The sequence below is a fragment of the Melanaphis sacchari genome, unplaced genomic scaffold (assembly GCF_002803265.2).
Source record: "Melanaphis sacchari strain LSU unplaced genomic scaffold, SCAv2.0 Contig1_pilon_pilon, whole genome shotgun sequence".
In the NCBI taxonomy this organism is placed as follows: domain Eukaryota; kingdom Metazoa; phylum Arthropoda; class Insecta; order Hemiptera; family Aphididae; genus Melanaphis; species Melanaphis sacchari.
The window spans coordinates 1,490,455-1,512,637 of record NW_020270976.1 but is presented as its reverse complement, the minus strand read 5'-3'; the positions used below and the strand labels follow the sequence as shown (position 1 = coordinate 1,512,637).

Here is a 22,183-nt window from a genome sequence, read left to right as displayed (position 1 = left end):
AAAAAATTATACATAAACATTACAAATGATATTGGCAAAATTCTATTCTCATTTGTTATTAAAAGCCAATATTGTATAGTCGTAAGCACATAAAGTCCTTAAAATATTAATCACATAATTAGCTATATGTGTAGATGTTACACAAATATTGAAATATTAATATAATATTATAAATTATTAATTAAAAAAACATGCTTTTAAGAATAAGAAAATAAGTTTCATTTAAAACTGAAATCATAGGTCATCAATATTATTTCGTTATTGTTATTAATATAACAACTACGTGTCGCGCGTCGCGATGTAATTCTTTGGATTCTGAGTGAATTTAAAAAAAACATAATTTAATGTATAGAAACCTTATTAATTATACTTATTATAAGAAAAAAAAAACAATTGTATGATATTGATAAAAAAAAAAAAAAAAAATACAGATAATCACATTTCTACGAACAATATAAACTATGAACAAATAGGCATTTTTTCTTGTTTTTTTTAATTTGCATGTAATTTTGCTCGTTGGTTTTGTTCATACGTTTTTTTATAGAACATTAAAAATAAGTACAAAAATAATGAGACGTCAGCAATCACATACAAAATAAATAATCTTGGAAAGTTGCAGTTAAATGTGTACAAGCAAGCATTATATGCCATTATCATTAGAAATTGAATCTGAAATAACATCATAATTATTGGTTAAAATCATTGAATTTTCGAGAACACAGTAATATTTTAAAATAAAATAATTGAACTTACGATTTGCATACGAGTCAAGTATTTTTTCCACCATAAGTATTTTTGCATATGTGGACCCAAAGCTGACAAAAAGTAGTAACTATACATTACTGTATGAATAAATGAGTTTACGAGTCCACCAAATATCAGTTGTTCTCCTAAAAAATATGATTTACATATAGTTTTGTAATCATTAAATACGTGTTTTGACCTTATGACAAATTTATTGTTTTATTTTGTTTTGTATTATAAACTGAAACTTAATTAAATTTAAAATTAAATATATATTAAAAAATGTATTAATGTAATACATAACTTAATCATTATACATATTACATATATATAACCTAAAATATAAGTTTTGTATAAAGAGAAATTATTTTAAAATTCAATACATATTATATTAGAAAATATGTTTTTTATAGATATTTTTAATTGAAATCATGAAAAAAATAATACCTTTTTTATTTTTCTTAAATTTTTATTTACTTCTTTATTAAAATAAAATAATTTTAATAATTTTAAGCAGAATATTTCAGAGTATTTTAATACATAAAAATTGAATTTTAGACAATTGTTAATAATTATAAATATTTATCGTTTTTAAATCGACTAGGAATAACTTATAAAATATTAGTTCACTACTACACTCATTTATAATAATTAATTAATTAATTTTTGATATTTAGTTTTTATAAACTGAAATTTTAAGAAAATATTTCATGATGGAATATGAAATCATTTAATACTGAAACCTAAAAATAGAAAGGAATTTAAAAAAGAATTATAATAAAATAGTAAGAAATATAAATTTTTCAAAATATATAAAAATTTTTTTATAACGCTTATTTTTTTAACCTCTATTTTATATTATGATAACTTACGTATTAAAATTTTGATTTTAAAACTTTTATACACAATTTAAAATACAGGTACTAAAAGATAATTTGAGAAAATATTCATGAGATTTGAACAAAACATTCTATTTATGCAGTGATTAGTTAGGTAGTTAAGTAAGAATTATCTTTTAAACTTATATTTTATCTCTCCTTAAATCCCATTGATCTCGAACGAAATTAAAAAACTAAGCTACAAATAAACAAAATTTTATTACCTATATCATATTAATTTAGAAAATACTAAAATACATTTATTAAAAGAGGAATTATATTTACTAAAATTTAAACTTAATTTATTATTTATTATTAAAACGCATGTTTTTATTACTGAAAATTAAAAATATTTTATAAAATAAGATATCGTGCAATAGATATTTAACAGATTGTTGAGAAAAATGTTACAGATTTTTCGATTTTTAGTTCTATTTTAAATTAGAATTAAAAAAATTCTATGTATTTTTTATTGATTTATCTATGCTCCATGATAATTATACACTGATAATGTAAATATGATTGTTGGTGTTAATAATTTAAGTTTTTTTTTTAGTAATAAAAATAGGCAATAATTGACGATTGTTGGTAGATAATAATATTGATCGATTACTAGTAAAAAAACAAATTAGATAATTAAAAAACATTTTTACCTTTTATGAATCGTAGAAAAGCCCAGCATGTGATTACCATATTTACATGATGATAAACATGTAAGAAAGATACTTGGGATTGTTTTTTCCTCAAGACAAAAAATACCTGTGATGAAATAAACAAGTAAATAAATTATTCCATAGTAAGTAATAATAATAATAATCATGGAAAATGTTAGAAATTATTGTAAAAAAATTAGAATTGTTTCAAAATAAATTGTATTGTATTGATACATTTATAAGGTTAAGCATTTTATAGTTTATACTTGCATTTTTAATAAATTTTTGAATTTAATATTATAATTATGTATTAAGATTTATGACACATTTTTCTATAACTAATAGTTGTTGCACATTTAGTTGTCTTATTTATTTCACAATCTATTTCAAAAATGTAAACAAGTGTGAAGTAAATATGATGAATTAATTATTTATAACAATCTGCACTTGGTTATACTGCAGGTATTGATTGAACATCTAAATGATAATTGAAATCTAATTTTATGTATTTTATACGATATCAATAATTGCTATAAATGTTTGCTTGATTGTTAGTTCTCACTTAAAAATGTAAATTGTTTGGTATTATTATTAAATCAATAAAATATAACGCTGTATCAGGCGGAAATTAGTTTTAATAATGGTGTGTTAATAAAAAAAATTAGTTAAATTGTATCAATAACGTAGGAGTTAATTGCCGTTTTATTTTAGTTTCTGTAACAGAATGATAAAAATATGTATGAAATGTAATATGAATGATTTGATACATAATTGAATTGATATTTGGTTGAGGAATCATAAATCTTGGTATTGAATCGTTCAATAATGTAGTGTATTCAAAAACATGGTAATAAATATGTTGTTTAACCGTATTTTAAATTAATCAATGTTTAATTTTTTTAAGTAAAAAATTTAAATACTTACTGTATCTAATAAATCAATTACTTTGGATAAGAAAAAATACCATGAGCCTTTGTTGAACTGTAACAAATTTAAATTTTAACATAAGTATTAAACAATAAAATCATATATAGGAGTCTAATAAAATACTTAAATATAATATTACATTATGTATATTATATATATTTTATGAAATTCTTACGAATAATGAATTCGTATATTTAAATTAATTATTATTATGCCTATTTTAATTAGTGTGAATTAATTTAAAAAAATAGCGAGTTGAAGTACCTAAATAGCTATAAATTGTATTAATTAATTATAAAAAAATAATGAATAATAGCATTTTATTGTTGAATTAACTTCTGAAATTATGCATATTAAATGTGTATTTCTATTTAATATGTGAAATATAAATATGTTATAAATTATAATAATGTTAAATATTTTAAAATTGTGTCTACAAAAAATAAAATTTTACATTGTAAATCATTTTCCTGAAAAATAATGTTTTTTAGTTGTGTCATTTTTGTATATAAGCGACACGTAGTAATATAAGATATTTAAATTTTAAACATTATTCTTTAATTATTTGATTAAAAAATAAATAAAAATTTTCATTTGGGTATAAATAAATGTATTAAGTTGATAAATATTCAACTTAGTTATTTAATTTTACTTACCTCATGTATAAGCAAATGATTGAGATCTCGAGGAAGTGGATGGCATACATGACTTATATAGTAGCTCCATGCTCCAGACGTGGTAAAGAACTAAAATTGAAAAAAAGTAATATACTTATAAAACTTTATACCTATTGAAGATTAGTTTGTAATACATTTTAAATCTTAATACACTTGTCACCATAAAAATCACAGTAAAAGATTTTTAAAATTTTTAACAAATAAATAGGTACATTTGTATACATTTACCCTAGAATAAAATATACTTTCAAGATTTTAATAATCTTTACTGTCGTTTTTCATTCTACATATTACATAATACGTGAACTTTTAACGAATATTTTTGAAATTAATTTATAATCATAATAATTTATCATATTGTGTATAATATTATGAACACCAATATAGTATAATATAGTTAATTAACTAAAAATTAACTCACCAAAGCTACAATCCAACTATTATAAAGTGTTTGAATAGCATTATACAAAAGCATCACATATTTTATGTTAAATGGTTTCCGGTTTTCCATCATACTTGGGCCGAGTTTCAATACAAACAATAAGTATATAGATAATATTGAGAGTATTGGCCATGGTGTACTCATAAGTGGCCACGAGTCAACCACTTCATCTATAATAATATTTTACCAATATAAATTAAACATTTTAGTTGTATGTAGTTATTAGTGTTGCACAACGATGTTTATAATCATCGATATCGATTCATTTATATCGAAATTGTATCGCGATATTGAATAACAAATTATATTGATATCATTTATAAAACTAAAAACAATACAATACTACTTAAATAGTTACGAAATTGTTGACGGAAAAATAGAAAATATTGCTTATTGTTATTGTTTATTATTCTTTGCCATTGATTAACTACTAAAACTTAAATAAATAGAAAATAGATACGGTAATGAAATTATATCAAATATCGATGTATATTCAATAAATTAGGTACATCGATGTCGGTAAAATTAGTTCGATATCGAAATACAATTTCGTTGTACATCACTAATATAGTTATATTTATTAATGATTGTTCAGCCCATAAAGGAATAACTTACTGGAGACGTAGGCAACTAAGTATATGCGTAAAATAGTGTATAAGCGAAAGTATGACAAAATATAACAATTGATAGTTGGGAACGATACTTATAGCTTAAATGTTTATTAAAGAATACTTACCAAAAACCAGTTCTTTTTCAAATAATTTTATTAATTGATCTTGTGTTTGAGACATGAAATGATTCAAATTTGTTTGCGTCAAGTTCGCCATGACGCTTGTTTACTCTCCTAGAACCACAGAGAAAAAAATATCCATTTAAATAGTTTAAATAATAATTATAATAATTCTGTGTTACATGATATGGGAATAATTATTATATATGTTAGGTAAAAGTACAATAAATATTAAATCTATGCTGTAAAGATTCCATTTAAAAACTTTATAAATTTGAATGATTTTGTGTACAAATAAATGATTTTGTGTACAAATAATAAAATGTGTTAAAGTTTTTAAATAATAAATGCCTTAACATTTTTGTTCATTTAAAGCTATACTATGTTTATCTTAAAGCAAAATTTATTAATATAGAATATCGGTAATCTGAATATAGTATACATTTTCTGCTGTCTAAAAAACGTAACGAAATAATTTTTTTATTTAAATCTCAATATATATTTTTTGTTAGTTAACACGATTTTACATTTTTAAATTTGAGTTAAATATAAAATATAAATTTTAAATCTTTTAATAGTTAAAAACTATTGATCATGTTTTCTTTGAAAAATATTCTGTTCTTTATCATTTTCAAAGATGAGAGAATAATTTTGTTATTGTATGTGAACACTTTTATTTTTAAATATTGTTTAATTTCATAGAGATGTTTTCAGGTTGATAACGTATTTGGTGCTTTAATTGGTGTTATATATATTTTGTAAAAATTTAAATTTCAAACACCTATAACAAAAATTACACTTACAAATTTTTAATAATTTCCATGTTATACAAAATTTCATTTTTCAATTTTAAAAACCTTTTTGTTCAATTTGTAAACTATTTGACCGAAAAAACTATTTTTGATCAACTTTTATTGAATATCATTTAAAAAAGTTCGAAATTTGCACATGTTTATAATTACTCAAAAGTACTTTAAATAATATTAATACCTCATTATTTATAGAAACTGATAGTTTAAATAATAATGGAATGTTTTAACTCTGTATGGTTAATATTTTTTAAAGTAGAATCAAAAAACAAATATCGTTTGTGATAAAATTGTTTTTTTTTTTATATTTGAATTTTCAACAACAATTTGCTAACATTTTTAATTTAAAAGCTTATACAAACTTTATATTCTAAACTTTTTTTTCTTAATTCAAGCATGAAAATATTATGAGGAATCTTTTATTAAATTTTTAATTCTTGAAGGTATTAAATAGGTTTGTATTTAACTGTGAAATAATTTAAAAATTTTGTAATTTTAACTAATATCATAAAAATTCTAACTAAAACGTTTATAAACAAACCGTGTTAATAGATTTTCATAATTTTTTAACTGTTAGTTAAAATTTGAGTAATAAAAACAAAATATATTTTATGTAACACGAGTTTTTGACAAAATTGATGATATATTTTGTTGCAAGTAATTAATATTATAAATCTTACTCATATCATACTTTTTAATATATCTTATGCAATAAAATAAAATATTAATTGGTATTTAAATAAATTGATCTCTACTAAGAATAGTTTTTTAGTCTTTTCAATATTAACAGTCGTCGCTTTTAAAATAATATAACATTTCATGATTACGCACTAACATTACTTTACATCAAGGTTCTTATTTTGTAATATTGTAATATTTAAGTTTATAAATTTAGCAATTCATTTAAATACATTTATTTTGTTATTCTTTATTTCCAAGTGAGAGTTTATTATTTATTGAATAATAGAATTACTTAATTGGTTTATTTTATAGATGAGTATAAAATGTAAATAAGTAAATATAAACAATAATTTTCAATGAAATTTATTATATACGTATAACTTTTCTGTACATAATAATCCTAGTTGATAATACAAGTATATTACACTAGTATTTTCTCTAATAATTATGTCTTTTAGCACACGTATCGAATAGTAATCGAATTACTAATTATTCAAATTCGTATTATAAAAGTTTAAATCGTCTAACATTTAAATTGTGTCACATGACTAATATTATTATGTTACCTACTAAAGACTAGACGATTTGTAGTAATTATGTAATACGTGACTCAACGACCAGATAAAAAGCAACAGAATCACAGAGAGTTGTGCGACTCTTACGCATAAAGTAATGTAACACAAATTAATCAGGTTCAGTACACGGCGTTGTAATTTCTCACAATTGAATATCGTACATTACTGTGTGGTCGCGGATATATATATATATATATATTTTTTTTTTTGTTGACTACCAGAACTAACTTTTTAAATTCATGTCAAGGTGATTATGTGCATAATATTTATTATGTGTTTTATTACATAGATATTGAAAATATTCTTACTAAACAATTTCCGTCTGTCCTCGGTTGTTGATCGTCATAAATTACGGCAATTTATGGAATACTATCGTACGAGTTTTGAGGGCGGACGCGTGTACAACATAAACCGAGTGTGCTACACTTGCAACGACGATCGTACTATGGAATTTTCCAGCGGACAACCGTTCACGTTATAACTATTAAAGACGATGTCATCAGTAATTATTAGCTGACGAATAGTGTTTACGAAACAGGTCGGTAATTATGCTAATTACAATGAAATATGACGTTTGACCGATAAACAAATAATGAATTTTGTGTGATTTTCGATCGAGAAAGTTTTACGTCAATTGGGCGGTAAAAGGTATGCGCGTATATCTATATTATAATGGTATTACCTCTGTTGATGACCTCTCAAATAGAACAGGTGACGACCGCAACGTTGCAGTGTCACACAAATGTTTTTTCCTCAACTAGAGCTAAATATATCATGACTCAAGCTGTTAAAATAATTTATAGCAATAATTCTGATCAGGTAAAACATGATGTATCGAATGGACATTTTAGGTAAACAAACATATGTAGACGTGTGAAAAGTAAAAATAATTGCACGATATTCAACTGTTTTCTTAATTTTTTTAAATGAAATCGTGGCTCATGAGTTTTTGACATGTTTATTTTAACCTTTTATTTTATTTTATTTACTTAATTTGTATTTCCATCATCTGTTACATAGATTTTGAATAATAAGTGAAATTGATGAATTTAATAATTATGGCGTGAAGGACGGATTAAAGATACCTTTCAGTGAAGGCACTTTTACAGTTAAAGTGTACAACAAAGTATACAGTTAGTTTAAAAAAAAAATGTTAAACAACAATGTTAGGAGGTATTATATGTGGAAAGAAAAGTAGAAATAACAAAGGTAGTATAGAAAAAAGAACAAAAGTTATTAGATTGGTTTAGACTAATAGGTCCTTACACCACCGCCTTTTCAACCTTATTATAACCTAAAAAATTATTTTGAATAAGTTACTATAGTTGAGATCGTGTCACATATTTAATTTAAAAATTACCATATGGATTAAAAAAAAACTTCTGAGCAAAGTTGCAACAGTATTTTTAAAATTCTTACGATAAAATCAAATCTCATACTCAATTTTTTATTGAAAATAAATTGTAAAAAATAAAACAAATGATTTAAAATATTTAAATATTTACATTTTTATTTTTATTTTTTTATTCTTGAAATATAGTATACTACTTTAGAAATGACTTGCGGTGATAAGAAATTTTGATTTTCAAATAAAAAAAACTGCTTCTACCTCTGTACATTATCTTATGGATAATTTTTTTAAAAGTTTATTTACCTAATTTAAAATTTTAACAAGTGACATTTCAATTATTATTATGTTTATATAAAACAAACATATTTTATATGTAAATATAAAATTGATGTAATATTAATTAGTATTTATTTTGTACTTGGATTAATTTTATAGTTAATAGATAATTTTAATTTTAAAATACAATGATAGTCTCCATATCTTCTAAATCTAATATCATGGATCTATTATTCTTAGTACACAAAATTAAATAACTTAAAAACTACTATTTTGATATATTTTTAAAAAAATTATCTGTCAAGTAATTTACTGTTTAAAACGGGTTTATAATTTAAAAAACAGAAATTTGTATCTTAGTAGATTACTTTTTAAATAATATAAAAAAAACTCAAGCATTAAAAAATATGATTTTTGGGTATATTTAAAAACCCAGTCATACATTTTTGGATAACTGCGTCATTGAAAGAGAAAAATTGATTGAGCAATAAGCATACTTGGTAAATGACTCTATATAGTTGGAGAAGGAAAATTGCCATTAATGTAATAACCTAATGCATATTTATTAGACTTTTAAATATCGTTAATATAACTATAATTATATATTCTTATCAATAATTATTGTCCGTAGATAACACCAAACAAATATTATAATTCGCTGTATTACTCGAAAATTAATAGGTATCTCTACCTGTTATATTGGTTATGGTCTATAGACTTTTTCATAACTCCTATAATGGAAACAAGTTAAAATATGTCTCAGAACAATATTTACCTCAACTCCTAATAATTAATTTTTCAAACTCTATTTCAAAACTTTAAATCAAACTGTAGAGTTATAAGGAAACTGCGTGTTATAATGAACAACGTGTATATAATTATCAAATTATTTTAACACATTCAAAAGTTGCTAAAAACATCGTAATATATAATACAATGTATACTTGTACGTATATAAAATTGGTAGAGTACAATTATTTTTATATTCATTATATTGTGGTGTAATAGAGAGTTCTTAATTTAATTACATTAAACTTATTTCTCGTAATTCACACATACTCAATAAATTAGCTATAATCGTACAATTTTTAGATTTATATGATGAACAAATTCTATTCCGATAAATTAATAAAATCCATTTAACAATAAATGATAGACTTGCAATTTTAATGGTTTTATATTTTGTTTTTATGATTTAATCTTTATGAAAAAATCTGAAAACACAAAATTTAAATTGTTTTTTTTATGGTTCTGTACTGAGTAAACAATATATTATTTCAATTTAAACTGACATTAAACATAGACAAAAAATTAAAAATTAAAATCTAAAAATGGTTTTTTCTCTTTAGTTTTTACATTTTGTGCTGTATAACTATTATACTCAAAACATATAATATACCCTGTAACATTTATTATGTATCTTTACAATGCAATTCAATAAAACAATATGTCAGACTGGATTTTTTTTTTATAGAACCTCATCCCAGTTATTCCAACGGTTTTTTATTTGTTTACAAATACTAAAATTACAGTAATCGAGATTGCAAATAAACTTGTTTGTTTATTATCTGATGGGGTTTTATTATTTTTTACTCGTATAATATATTATGTAAAATAGTAGAACGTTTACATGTATTGGTCTTATGTTTTATTAAAAGTAGGATTTGTATGTTATCTAATATTTGGTATTTTTTATAATAATTTAAAAATTAGATACAATGAACGGCATTGACTTTCTACTGGTGTTTAATATTGGTGTTATTTCAAAAATTTACAACCATCAAGCCTTAGGCCTATCTCATTCGTGTAAAACGAGTTTGTGGACATCTTCGAAGGTCATTCTGCAATAAGATCCGTCTCATTTACACATGCAATTTTACACCTCACTTTTCCCGACGGTTTTAATATATAGTTTTCACATTAAAATGCAATTATATTAAGCTTATTAAACGATAAGCGAACTAATCGTACTTTATAGTATTATAAAAACAGATGGGTTATAATTTTAAATATTAAATGTCTATAACCACTGGCGATGTGCCGATGATTCAAGACCTATTTGTTATTTTGAACATAAAAAATACGTATGTGTAGTGTTTTTTAAATAGCTTTAGTTCGATAATATTGTCTATTTAACCAAATTTAACAATTTGATGGGGCATAAAACTATACTATATTGATGACCGCATTTAAGCCATTCAAACACGTTAATCTTAAATGTTAAACATTTTGCCACTGATACACTAACTCTAATTGTATTATAATATATACATTTGAATATTGATAATTGATAGCATTTAAATATACTTCACTCACTTTGGTAATATGATGTAAGTATTTCTACAAATATATTGAGCCTTCTCATTTAATATAATGGTTATTATACATTTATTATTATTATTCTTAACAATCAGATTTTAAAATTAGATTCAATTTTTTTTTTTTTTTTGCAAATATTCTTTTGAATAAACAAATGCTTAATTAATATAAGCATAGATTTTAAAAATATTGAAAATTTGATAAAATTTAAGGCAAACTTTTGAATTTTTTACTTATTTATCTAAGTGTAAGCTGTAAAAAAGTATAATACTGTAAATTGTATAGTGGTAATAACTAGTTTTATTTACAGTAATTTATTTGATAAATGTTTGTATTATGTATTTGATTTTTTATCTTTAAATTGTATTTATGCAACTCAGGTTTGTACAAAATATTTTTACCAATGTGACAATGTTTAATATATTGCTTGTGGAAGAATTATGTATATAGTTATCACTATTATACTATTGTACATTAAACACGCCTAATAAAAGAGAAACATTTATTAAGACAGAAATTCAAATTTATAATGGGATGCTTTCCAATTGGCCATTAACATTAATTATTATAATTCAGGTAGTAGATACATATAATAGTTAAAATGATTAGGTATTTGTTACACATAATTTCTTACACAAATTCGTATTTATTTATATTGTAAAACGAATGATAGGTACTAAGGTTTTTAATTAATTGTATCTTTTAATTATTGAAATAGTTAACATATATTTATCGATTACAAAAAAAATACCTTTATTTAATAACTTAGACTTGTTTTTTTTTTTTTAATCTTATTCTATTGTTTAGTAATAAAAAAACACTAAAATGCTAATTAATCACACTTAAATGTTGTGTTAAATTTTATTACTAAATACACTTACCTGATAAAATTGAATTTATGTAGAAAAAAGAAATTATAATTAAATCTTATATAGTGAAAAGGTTAACAGGTCATACTTGAGTCAAGGTTCTCTACAATAGGTAATTTTACAAGTATAGAAATCCGGTTCGATGTGCATTTTAATAGCATTTATTATTTTTACGCAATTTATGTTATATCTTATAATTTCTGATTAAGATAATATAAAATGACTTATTATGTAAGTAGTAAAACATTTCTTTTTTATAAGTTTTGTAGTGAAATATATAATTTTAATATTTTGAACTCTAAATTGATTAAAATCGCTTATAGTTCAAAATAATCACTTGTGATATTAATCATGATTTATTGTAATGTTAAAATAATTAACACTTTTTAATAACAAGCTCACTGATAATTTTGTCATAAAAAAATTTTTTCTTTATTTTATTTAAAATTGAATATTTATTATTTTTATAAATTATTATATACAACTTGCTGTTAATACTTAATATTTAACATTAATTTAAGTATAATTTAAAACATTGATTAATATAGCTGATAATACTATTAGTTAAGTATGCATAATATATTCGATTTTAGTAGTAGATATTGTACACTTTTGGCTTTAAAACATAAATAGTTTTCAAAAAAAAAAAAATGTTTTCATTATTTTCTAAAAATATTTTTATAAGCTCTAAGAGTGCTTAAAGTATAGCATTTTTATGGATTAAAAATTTTACTTAGATTTTATCAAGGGTTTCTTTAAATAGGTACTGAGAAAATAAGTATCAATAACTATTTAAAAAACTATCAGGAGGGGTTTTTACAGAGGTCCACTAATGGTAATTTTTTTCATAACAATGTTTTACTTAATGACCTATATAAGGATCTTAAGAACATAATATGCAATTAAGAAAATATCTACCTACCAACCATTTTTCATTGTCGTATTTTTGACAACTCTGTTCACATATTATTTAATTTTAATTTTCCGGTTGGTTTTAATGTTGAGTAAATAGACGATAAGACAGTAGTTAAACAAAATCTCCATGATAGGACGTGTTAATGAATTTTAGTTCATTTAAAATATATTCAATTTTCTTAATCGCTAGCTATTATTAAAATTAACATAATAGTTATAAGAATAACATTAATTAAACTATGAATAAAATATATAAAAATAAACCTATTTCCGTAATCTAAAATTACACCTTTTGCTTTTTAGTGACTATGTTTTTAAATAAATCAGGAAATAATTAAGTCCACATGTATTAATAATCATTATAATTTAAATAAGCATCCGTGTGATATCTATAATTTACTTTTAGCCCCCATTGACATTATTATGTTATTAAATATAATAAATTGCATATACGTTTTAACATAATATTACTATACTATACTGTGTTAAAACCTAACTCGATATTTAGCTGCTGTAAAATCGTTGAGTTTGTTTTGGTTTATTTATGACATGAAATGTTTTAATCGATTTAGACGTTCATCATTATATCAAAAAAAGGAAGTAAGTTATATATATTTACTAACCTTGAGTTGATAGTTTTTAAATTAATTGTTAACAAACAAAATAATTTAGAAAATCATTTGAAAAGTTTCAATTTTGTTTTTGTTGGGAAAGAAAATTTTAGAAATGTATTTTATATTTTTAATAAGTACTGATTACTGATATGCCCATTGTAATAATATTTTATAAAAGGAAATCAATTTTGATTTATTGTTATAAGCTATAAATTATAACATATAATTATAGAAATTTGCATAGAAATTTGTAATGAGAAATTATTGCTTAAAAATGAAAAAAATATATTGTACAATAATTATTTATAAATTATATTTAAATTAAAAAAAGAAAAATAACACAAAATGTTTTTGAAAAACGTTTAATTAGAAGAAATGTCAATGTACCTTTCTTCTCTTACACTGTAACGCTTAGTAAATAAATATTAAATAATTTACTCATTGCATTATCATGAATTTATTTTCTGTATTTTTTTAAATAATAATAATAAAATTAAAAGAACAACTAAATATTTACTTCATCTACTGAGTTAAATAACTATACTGATTTATTTTATTTATGTAATTATATTCTATGATTTTGTCAAAGTTATTCAATTTATTTGAAATATCTTTGTATATTGGAATATTATAACTTGATATCATAATATAGGAATTTATTTTTCCTTAAATTTGAGTGTATATTATATTATATTACGGCTATAATAAGCTTTGACACTGATTATTTTATTTATTTTGTTATTGATGTTATTTCAATTGTCAAAACAAAATAATATTAAAGATATTAACCTCTAAGTTAAAAAAAAAGGTTTGCATTAAAATGTTTTTTTTCTAATCTAAAAAAATGTATATCATTATACGTATAATTTGAAATAGAATTAAAATTATATATTTTTTTATATTACATAACTACATTATTAAAATTAAAACAGTTTTCTTAAGGTATCTCATGTGATTAAATCCATATTGAACCAAGAACTTTAAAAAAACTGTGTGGGTTTTAGAAATAAATATTTACGAGTTTTCTGACAAAGTATCATATTTTATGGAGTTATGTTAAGTTTTAAAAATTATTTCATGTTTTTCCAACGCATAATTTTAATAAAATCGACGAATCTCAATCTTAGTAACTTAAAATTCAAGTTATCCCGGAAAAAAAGAAAATTCGTTTTAATATAAAGAATACGTGTTATGTTATTCACTAAATATAAATGTTTTATAATTCGGTTACATACTATTTTCCTTTAACTTAAAAATAATTTCTAAGAACTAATATAAAAATCTATATTGGTAGATTTTCTCTTAAAATTTATCAGAACCAACTTAATGTAATTGTATTTAACATATTTTTTTTATAATACCATTAAATTTCAATTGCCAATGAAATATTATAGTATGGATGTTTTACAGTTCTAACAAAAAATATTAATATGCATTCTATGTTATTATTATAATGGTATATATTAGAATTAATGTGACTTATTGATTGTTCATAATGAACCGATAAAGTGATTTATGTCAAATTACTTAACTATTGCAAAAAAACACATATTTTATGAATATCGATAATAATCATAATTTTACGCGTAAACTGTTACTAATTACCTACTCGAAGGATTGGCATCTTATTTTTTATACATTTAAATAACTCATTATACAAAATATATATGTATACTATATACAGTTTGTACAATATTAATGTAATATTTCTAAATAAAAAATAAATACATTTATTTAATAACAAATTTCTGTTGCTATAAGCATATTTTGGTTGTTACGTTACATGAAATTTACTAACAAATTATTTATGTAAAATCTGATAAACTTTTTAATATTTGTTAATTATTTTTACTAAAGTGGTTTTTATTTTATAGTACACTACCTAATTTTCAAAAAAGTTTTATCAGAATACAATTTTATAAGTCTTTAATAAATTTTAGGTTTTTAATCATTAACTATATCTATAAATTATAAAAATATTTGAAGAATTACGCAATGCAAATAAATAATACTCAAAAGTAAAAATACAATTAAATGTCTCAGTACTTAATATAATATTTAATTTGTATTGTAGGTAAAAAATATCAGTAGAATACGCAAATCAGGATTTTGTCACATGAAGGGGGAAGGTATTATAAAAATGTTTTACTCTAGTAAAAAATTTAAATTCTTGATTTAATTTTCTTAAATGATTATAAGATAATTTTAAACAACTCATCAATCCTTAATGTGTTTTGCTGCCTTCTTTTAAGGCGAGTAAAATTGTTAATATTAAATACATTATTGTTATTGAATAATTACAGAAAATGTTTAATAATTCAATTTAGTGAATTATTGATGAATATTTATTGAAAAAACTATACATATTGTAAATAGAAGTTTTAAATTCTTGAAGTCTTAATATATTGAAAAAAAAATTAAGTTTAGATTCAGTTCAAAATATTGTATCAAAGTATAAAGTAAATTTTAAAATTCAGTGAATATTAACAAAACATTTGATAATAGTTAAATAATTCATTAATAAATTAAATAATTATTGTGTATTCATTCACAACATTTATTAAAAATGTAAATGGTAATATAAATACGTTTTAAAGTAAAGGCACATATATTAAAGTAGGTAAATGTGCTACTATTGTTATCAAAAAAAAAAGTATGCTTTACGTTTATTGAGTTGTATTGTACACATAGGTTAAAGTTTTCGTGTAAATTACACATTCATTACTCATCATCATGTGGCAAGCGTCGAGTAAGACTTCAAAAAACATTTCGGTGTAGAGCTTAATACTAGTTGTGATATTTTGTTTTAAACATTAGATAGTAATTATATTTTAACTTTAACAACAAATATGTAATAATCGTTATTCTTATACGAAAATTGTTACCCAGGAAATAAATTACGAATATAATTACGTATAATCATGGGAATATGGGATACATCAACTGATGTAATCGCAATATATAGTTAAATTTATTCGGAGGTTCAAGTACAAATTATGTTGAACAAATATTGATAAATCATAAATATCTATGAAAATAATAGTCTTAAATAATTTAAAAATGGTATACTTTTGACTTTATTTATACGATCGTTTATTGCATTTAAAATTTTTGTATTATTTGTATTAGGTAATTATTTATTATAGGTAGTCAATATATTTAATATAATAGTATTTAAAACATTAATGCATAATTAATGGCTTATAAATCGATTTATCTATAACTAGAGTTTTTATAATATTTGAATAATATTGTATGTATTCAAGAGTTATGAAATTTAATGTGGCTATAAAATAATTTAATTTTCAGTCTTAATGTAGAAGTCTATATTAAAACACACCGCTATTATTATTCTACGTGCAGCGTGCAATATGTGGGATTATGAATTAAAAACATGTTTCATCAATGTTTATTAATTTAAAACTTATTTTTTGAAAACTCTCTGTATAAGTTATAAACTTGTTTTTTTTTCTTCATTAATTACAGAAAGTGACACGTACATGTTAGCAAAACGTTTAAATCGACTAATTTAAATTTTGGACATTAGTAAATTTTTCTTTAAATGTACATGATATTTATGTTGTCATCAGAAATATTGTTGGGTATGAAAATCATTGGTTACAATTTAATACTTTCGAATTATAGTTAGATACACATATACTATTGTAATTATGACTATACTTTTATGCATGGATTATTTAAATTTTTTTTACAGAGAATGATAAAATATACCTGTGGATTATACAATTTATTATCAGATCACATGTATTTCGTTATAGCTATAAAACATTATTTACACAAGCTTCAGTACATGTGCAAGCAAAATTATATAACTGTATTCAAATATATAAATATAATAAACTGAGTGGTTTTTTCAACAGTAAACACATATTATGTTGAAAATAATTAACATTTTTGAAAGAAAACTAATTTCTTATCGATATAATTTTTAAAGTTATTTAAATTTTTTAATATTTGTTACTTTTTTTTTCATATCTCGAAGTAGAATATTTTTTTAGAATTTGGAAATATAAAATTTAAATTTTAAACGAGTATTTTATTAATTATAAGTATTTAAATCTATGATGAGAGAATAGCTATAAGTATGTTTCATTAAATATTTATCAATTACTCTACCCATATAAACTTTAAATAACTTTAATAAATTAATTACCTAGGTATTAGTTAGACGTTTGATTTTCAAATACTTTTTAAATCCTTCTAAAAAAATGTTTTACTTCGAGATATGAAATTAAAAATGTATTTTGTATTCATAAAAATAATAATCTTTAAAATGGATAGTAATATAAATTAGTAATTTATACATTTTAGATTCTAAGCGAAATGAAGAAAGTATTGATTTTACAGTGATGTTTGATATTTTATTTATTTTTGAGTCTTAATAGACTTCTTTCAGTAAAAATAAATGCTCGAATCAAAAACTTCGAAGGAGATTTTTGATTGTAAACTGAGTCTAGTTGATACTTTTTAGAGGAAAAAGTTGATAATTCTCATATCTTTATATAATAATAATAACAATAAAAATAAATAAATAAATAAAAACTATCTATTAGCTATCATTTTTATTAACACATAATAAAACAATAAAATCTTAATTTATTTATTTTTGTAGATTTAGGATCAGTATATACCCGAAACAATGATGATGAAGGTAGGATTTCATGTTTATTGTTAATATGTAATGGCTTCTATTCATATTTATATTTTTATTAAATTTGTAAAAATGTGTAATGTTCATTACTTGTTCATTACTAACATTTTCAGGAAAATATTATTTTTGATAGTTTACAATTAAAATCATACACCTCTATTTGAAATTTAAAATATAATTTTGAATTTTTAATACTGGAACTTGTGCGGTATAAATATTATTATTATGATAAGCCAGATTATGTATTATATTATAAAATCTGAGTGCAGTCAGTGTAGATCACGTTTCGGTAAGCTCAGTACGGTGACAAGTATTGCAATATAGAATTTAAAAGCAATGATAAATCATATTATAACATTTTAAAAGGAAACTTTCTGAAAACTGCAGTGTCTAAAATTTCTTTCATAAATACGATAGTGCACGTATTTATTTATTAATTTAAAAAAAAATTAAAGGATGCCGTATTTAATTTTGCGTTCAACGATATTACGTACTCATATAATGAGAATTGTAAGATGCACATTTCTAAGTATCAACAGACTCAATTTTTGATCTTTAATATGAATAAATGAAACTTTTCGAGTTTTTTACCCGTAAATGTGTTCATGGAAAATCACATAAATTTACGTCTTGAATTCTGCGAAAAGCAAAAATAGTAACGGTTTCATGGTTTTTTAGTGATGTTTTTTTTTTTTTTTTTTTAATAATTGAGTTTTGTTGTAGTTCTACTTTAAAGAAGTTTTTTTAATATTTTATTTGGATATAAAAAAAACAAATAAAAATAATAATCAATGATTGACACATTTTATAGAAATATCAACAATCGAAGCTTATTATTGTGTTTTATTAAGAGCTTTCATTTTTTTTTTTTTTTTTTTATTATTCGATAAATAGTCATTATTTTTAAAAGTATATCATAGTATATGCAAAAAACGTGATAAAGACAAGTTACAAGTGTGTTATACTAAATTCTCTTTCTTTCTCTACTTAAAAAATCTGATTTTTTTTACTAAAATGATGTATTTATTTGTTTATTTTTTTTAGAACACACTGTTTATTTACAAAAAATGCTTCAAATTTCAATATTGATGATGATTTTAAGTAGTAAACTAGATGTAGTTTTTACTTCAGGAAAGTTTTCAGTACTAGTTAAAAATAATTTTAAATTTCTTAAAAATTTAAGAATTTAATACAAAACTTATATAATTTGATATTGTATCTAATATAAAAATATTAAAAATATAAAATATTGTCATATATTTTTATATTTGTTGCAGTTAGAATTTTGAAAAAAAAAAATTCATTGTAGAGTTTTATTCAATACCTAAAATATAGTACCTATTTTGTTTTGTTTTTAATATTTATTTCTTATTTAGATTAATTGAACATCTTTAAAATGTATGCATTATACGATTATGTGAAGTTATAATTAGTTAATCTTAAAGAAATAAGCAGTATACTACAATACAAATTACAAATAGCCACGAAAAGAAATTATATAATATCATTAGAAATAAACTATAAAGGTTTTCAAATAATTTCTATTTAGAATGATTTTTTGTATAGATATACACTGGTTATTAAAATTGAATAAAAATTTAACATACCCATAACAGTGACTAACTTATTGATGAGGTATACACAAATTTACAACATAACTATTGTTCAGGTTATTTTACATTGCTTATTTATTTATTTTTTACTTACTTATTTTTAACTTATTGAATATTTAACACTAATTTAGTTTAATGAAGTCTCTCTTTTTTATCAACTATAGTAGTACCCTATATTTTTGTTTGTTAATAAACTATATGTGATGAAATTTTAGCACTTTACGACCAACATCAATTGATTTCCCAGTTCCCTAGTAAAAAAATATTTTTTTCTATTTTGGGCTATATATTGACCCAAAAAATATAATTTATTACATTACATAATTTTGTTGAATTTTTTTTTTTTTACGTTAAAAATATTGATAACCACTAAAAGTATTTTGAATATTATTGTAGCTATTAAATTCGGATTAAATTTGAGAACTACAATAACTTGTTTAAATTGATATAGCTTTAGTTTTCTAAATACTATAACTTTATTTAGTGTTTCTATACTAGTGTTACTATATTATTAATACTGATAAATTACACCTACCTTGTGTTGTTGAAAGATGACAATTTTTTACCACACAGGCAAAATTATTATTGTAAGTTATTTTTTAAGTTCTTAAAATGTTTTAAATTTGTTACGCAAATAAAAATACCATCGCCCGACACTTATTCAATTTATTCAAACACTATTTTATGCACATTTGTTTTTTACTAGGTAAAATTTGTTAAGTTATAAGTATACAATATAAAACGATCAATATAACATAAAATTGTATCGTTCTGCAAAAATTATTTGCGAAGTGTACACTACCCGATAACATGTATTAGTGATAGTTATGTTTGAGTGAATAGCGTTCTTAACCGATGATCGCTGAGTTCGAGGTGAGCAACTTTAATGTATAATTAGACTCCGATTACTTTACATAATATTATTCAAAACATATATAATATCTTTTTTTATTATTGAATTTTTTTTGAACTTATGGGAAATTTGATTATAAAAAATGCGAATATTCAAAATTTGTTTTTTTTTTTTATAACTATGCATAGTTCCTATATAATTATATTATATATACTTGTATTATTAATAGATAATACTATGTCTAATCATTTAAATTATTTTTAATGGAAAACTAAAAAAATCAAAATTGGCTTATAAAAAAAAATAATATATCTTATAAATAATTTAAATATTTTTAATTTTAATTTTATATCATTAATTTAAGTAAATCAAAATATGATTTTGGTTAAAATTGTACATATTATATATCAAGTAAAATTAATAGATTTAATTATAACTAATAAATAACATATACAAAGATCTTTAAATATATATATATATATATATTTTAAATTTATATTATATATAATAATTAATACCTTTACATCGGAATACTTATTGACAGAATATTTTTTATCATTGAAACGTCCTCTAGCCCCTTTACCTAAATGTTATGGCTGAAGTAAATATAATAACAATAACCAGTCAAAAATTAATTGTTAAACAATATTTAAAAGTATGCGTGTAATATATGTAGTGTTTTTTTGTAAGTATTGTAAAATCTTCATATTTTTAAAATTTTTTTTCTATCTTTTGGTTTTTCAAATACACCAATAACTTCTTCGATATTAATGTTACAGTTATATCGTTTATAATGGATACGATTCCGGAAAAATTTAATATTTTTTGGTCTAGAAATGATCTTCATCTATTTTTAATTAATTTGAGAAATTAAAATTATTTTTCATTGAAACAATGAGTTACTGACATTGTCTTTTTTTTTTCAGAATTTTTATCCTCCAAAATATAACTTATTGTTATCTTTATTATTTATTTATATTTCTAATATTGTGTATTTAATAATGTATACAATTCGTATTCATAAATTTCAAAATTTTTTTAGAAATATTGAATTAAGTCAAACAGAGAACTACTTAATAGAACTATTAACGATAAATTTATTGTTGAGCTTTGAATATTTTTCGAAGTCAAATCTATTAATTTTAGTAGTTATGTTCAATTTCATTATTGTGAAGTACTGTTAATATTGTAAAATAATAGACCATTTAAATATGAGTATTTCTTATCTTTTATCAACATTTTATGTAACAGTAAAAAATATAATACTTATTTTAACAAATATTTTTAACTATGTGTAATTTTTTCTGTGCTATTAAAATTCAAGGATTAACTAAAAGTTTAATAAATTAAATCCAGTAGTTAGAGTCTACCATGATCTACATGGGCTCTGGATAAATAGATACCTACCCATAATATTTTTGTGCAAATAAATCCATGATAGTTGTTTTAACCATAAAAGTTCTTTTAAGAAATAAATACGATTCACAGTTATATAAAATGCATTTAATGTGCTGTTTTACATAAATGTTTTAAAGTTAACCATATTTTATAAAATGATTCAATAGACGATCTGTATGAAATATCA

General features: G+C 21.5%; 1 protein-coding gene across 1 annotated transcript; it reads right to left on the bottom strand.

The window, feature by feature from the left end:
• Positions 1-376: 376 nt before the first annotated feature.
• LOC112593111 (elongation of very long chain fatty acids protein 4-like) lies at positions 377-20,394 on the bottom strand. The gene is made up of 8 exons (XM_025337391.1): positions 20,281-20,394; positions 5,058-5,165; positions 4,301-4,491; positions 3,859-3,948; positions 3,200-3,256; positions 2,276-2,381; positions 754-890; positions 377-669 (listed from the first exon to the last, which is right to left on the bottom strand). The coding sequence occupies exons 2-8, from the start codon at positions 5,146-5,148 to the stop codon at positions 493-495; spliced, it is 849 nt and encodes a 282-aa protein (XP_025193176.1). The 5' UTR covers positions 5,149-5,165; positions 20,281-20,394; the 3' UTR covers positions 377-492.
• Positions 20,395-22,183: the final 1,789 nt, after the last annotated feature.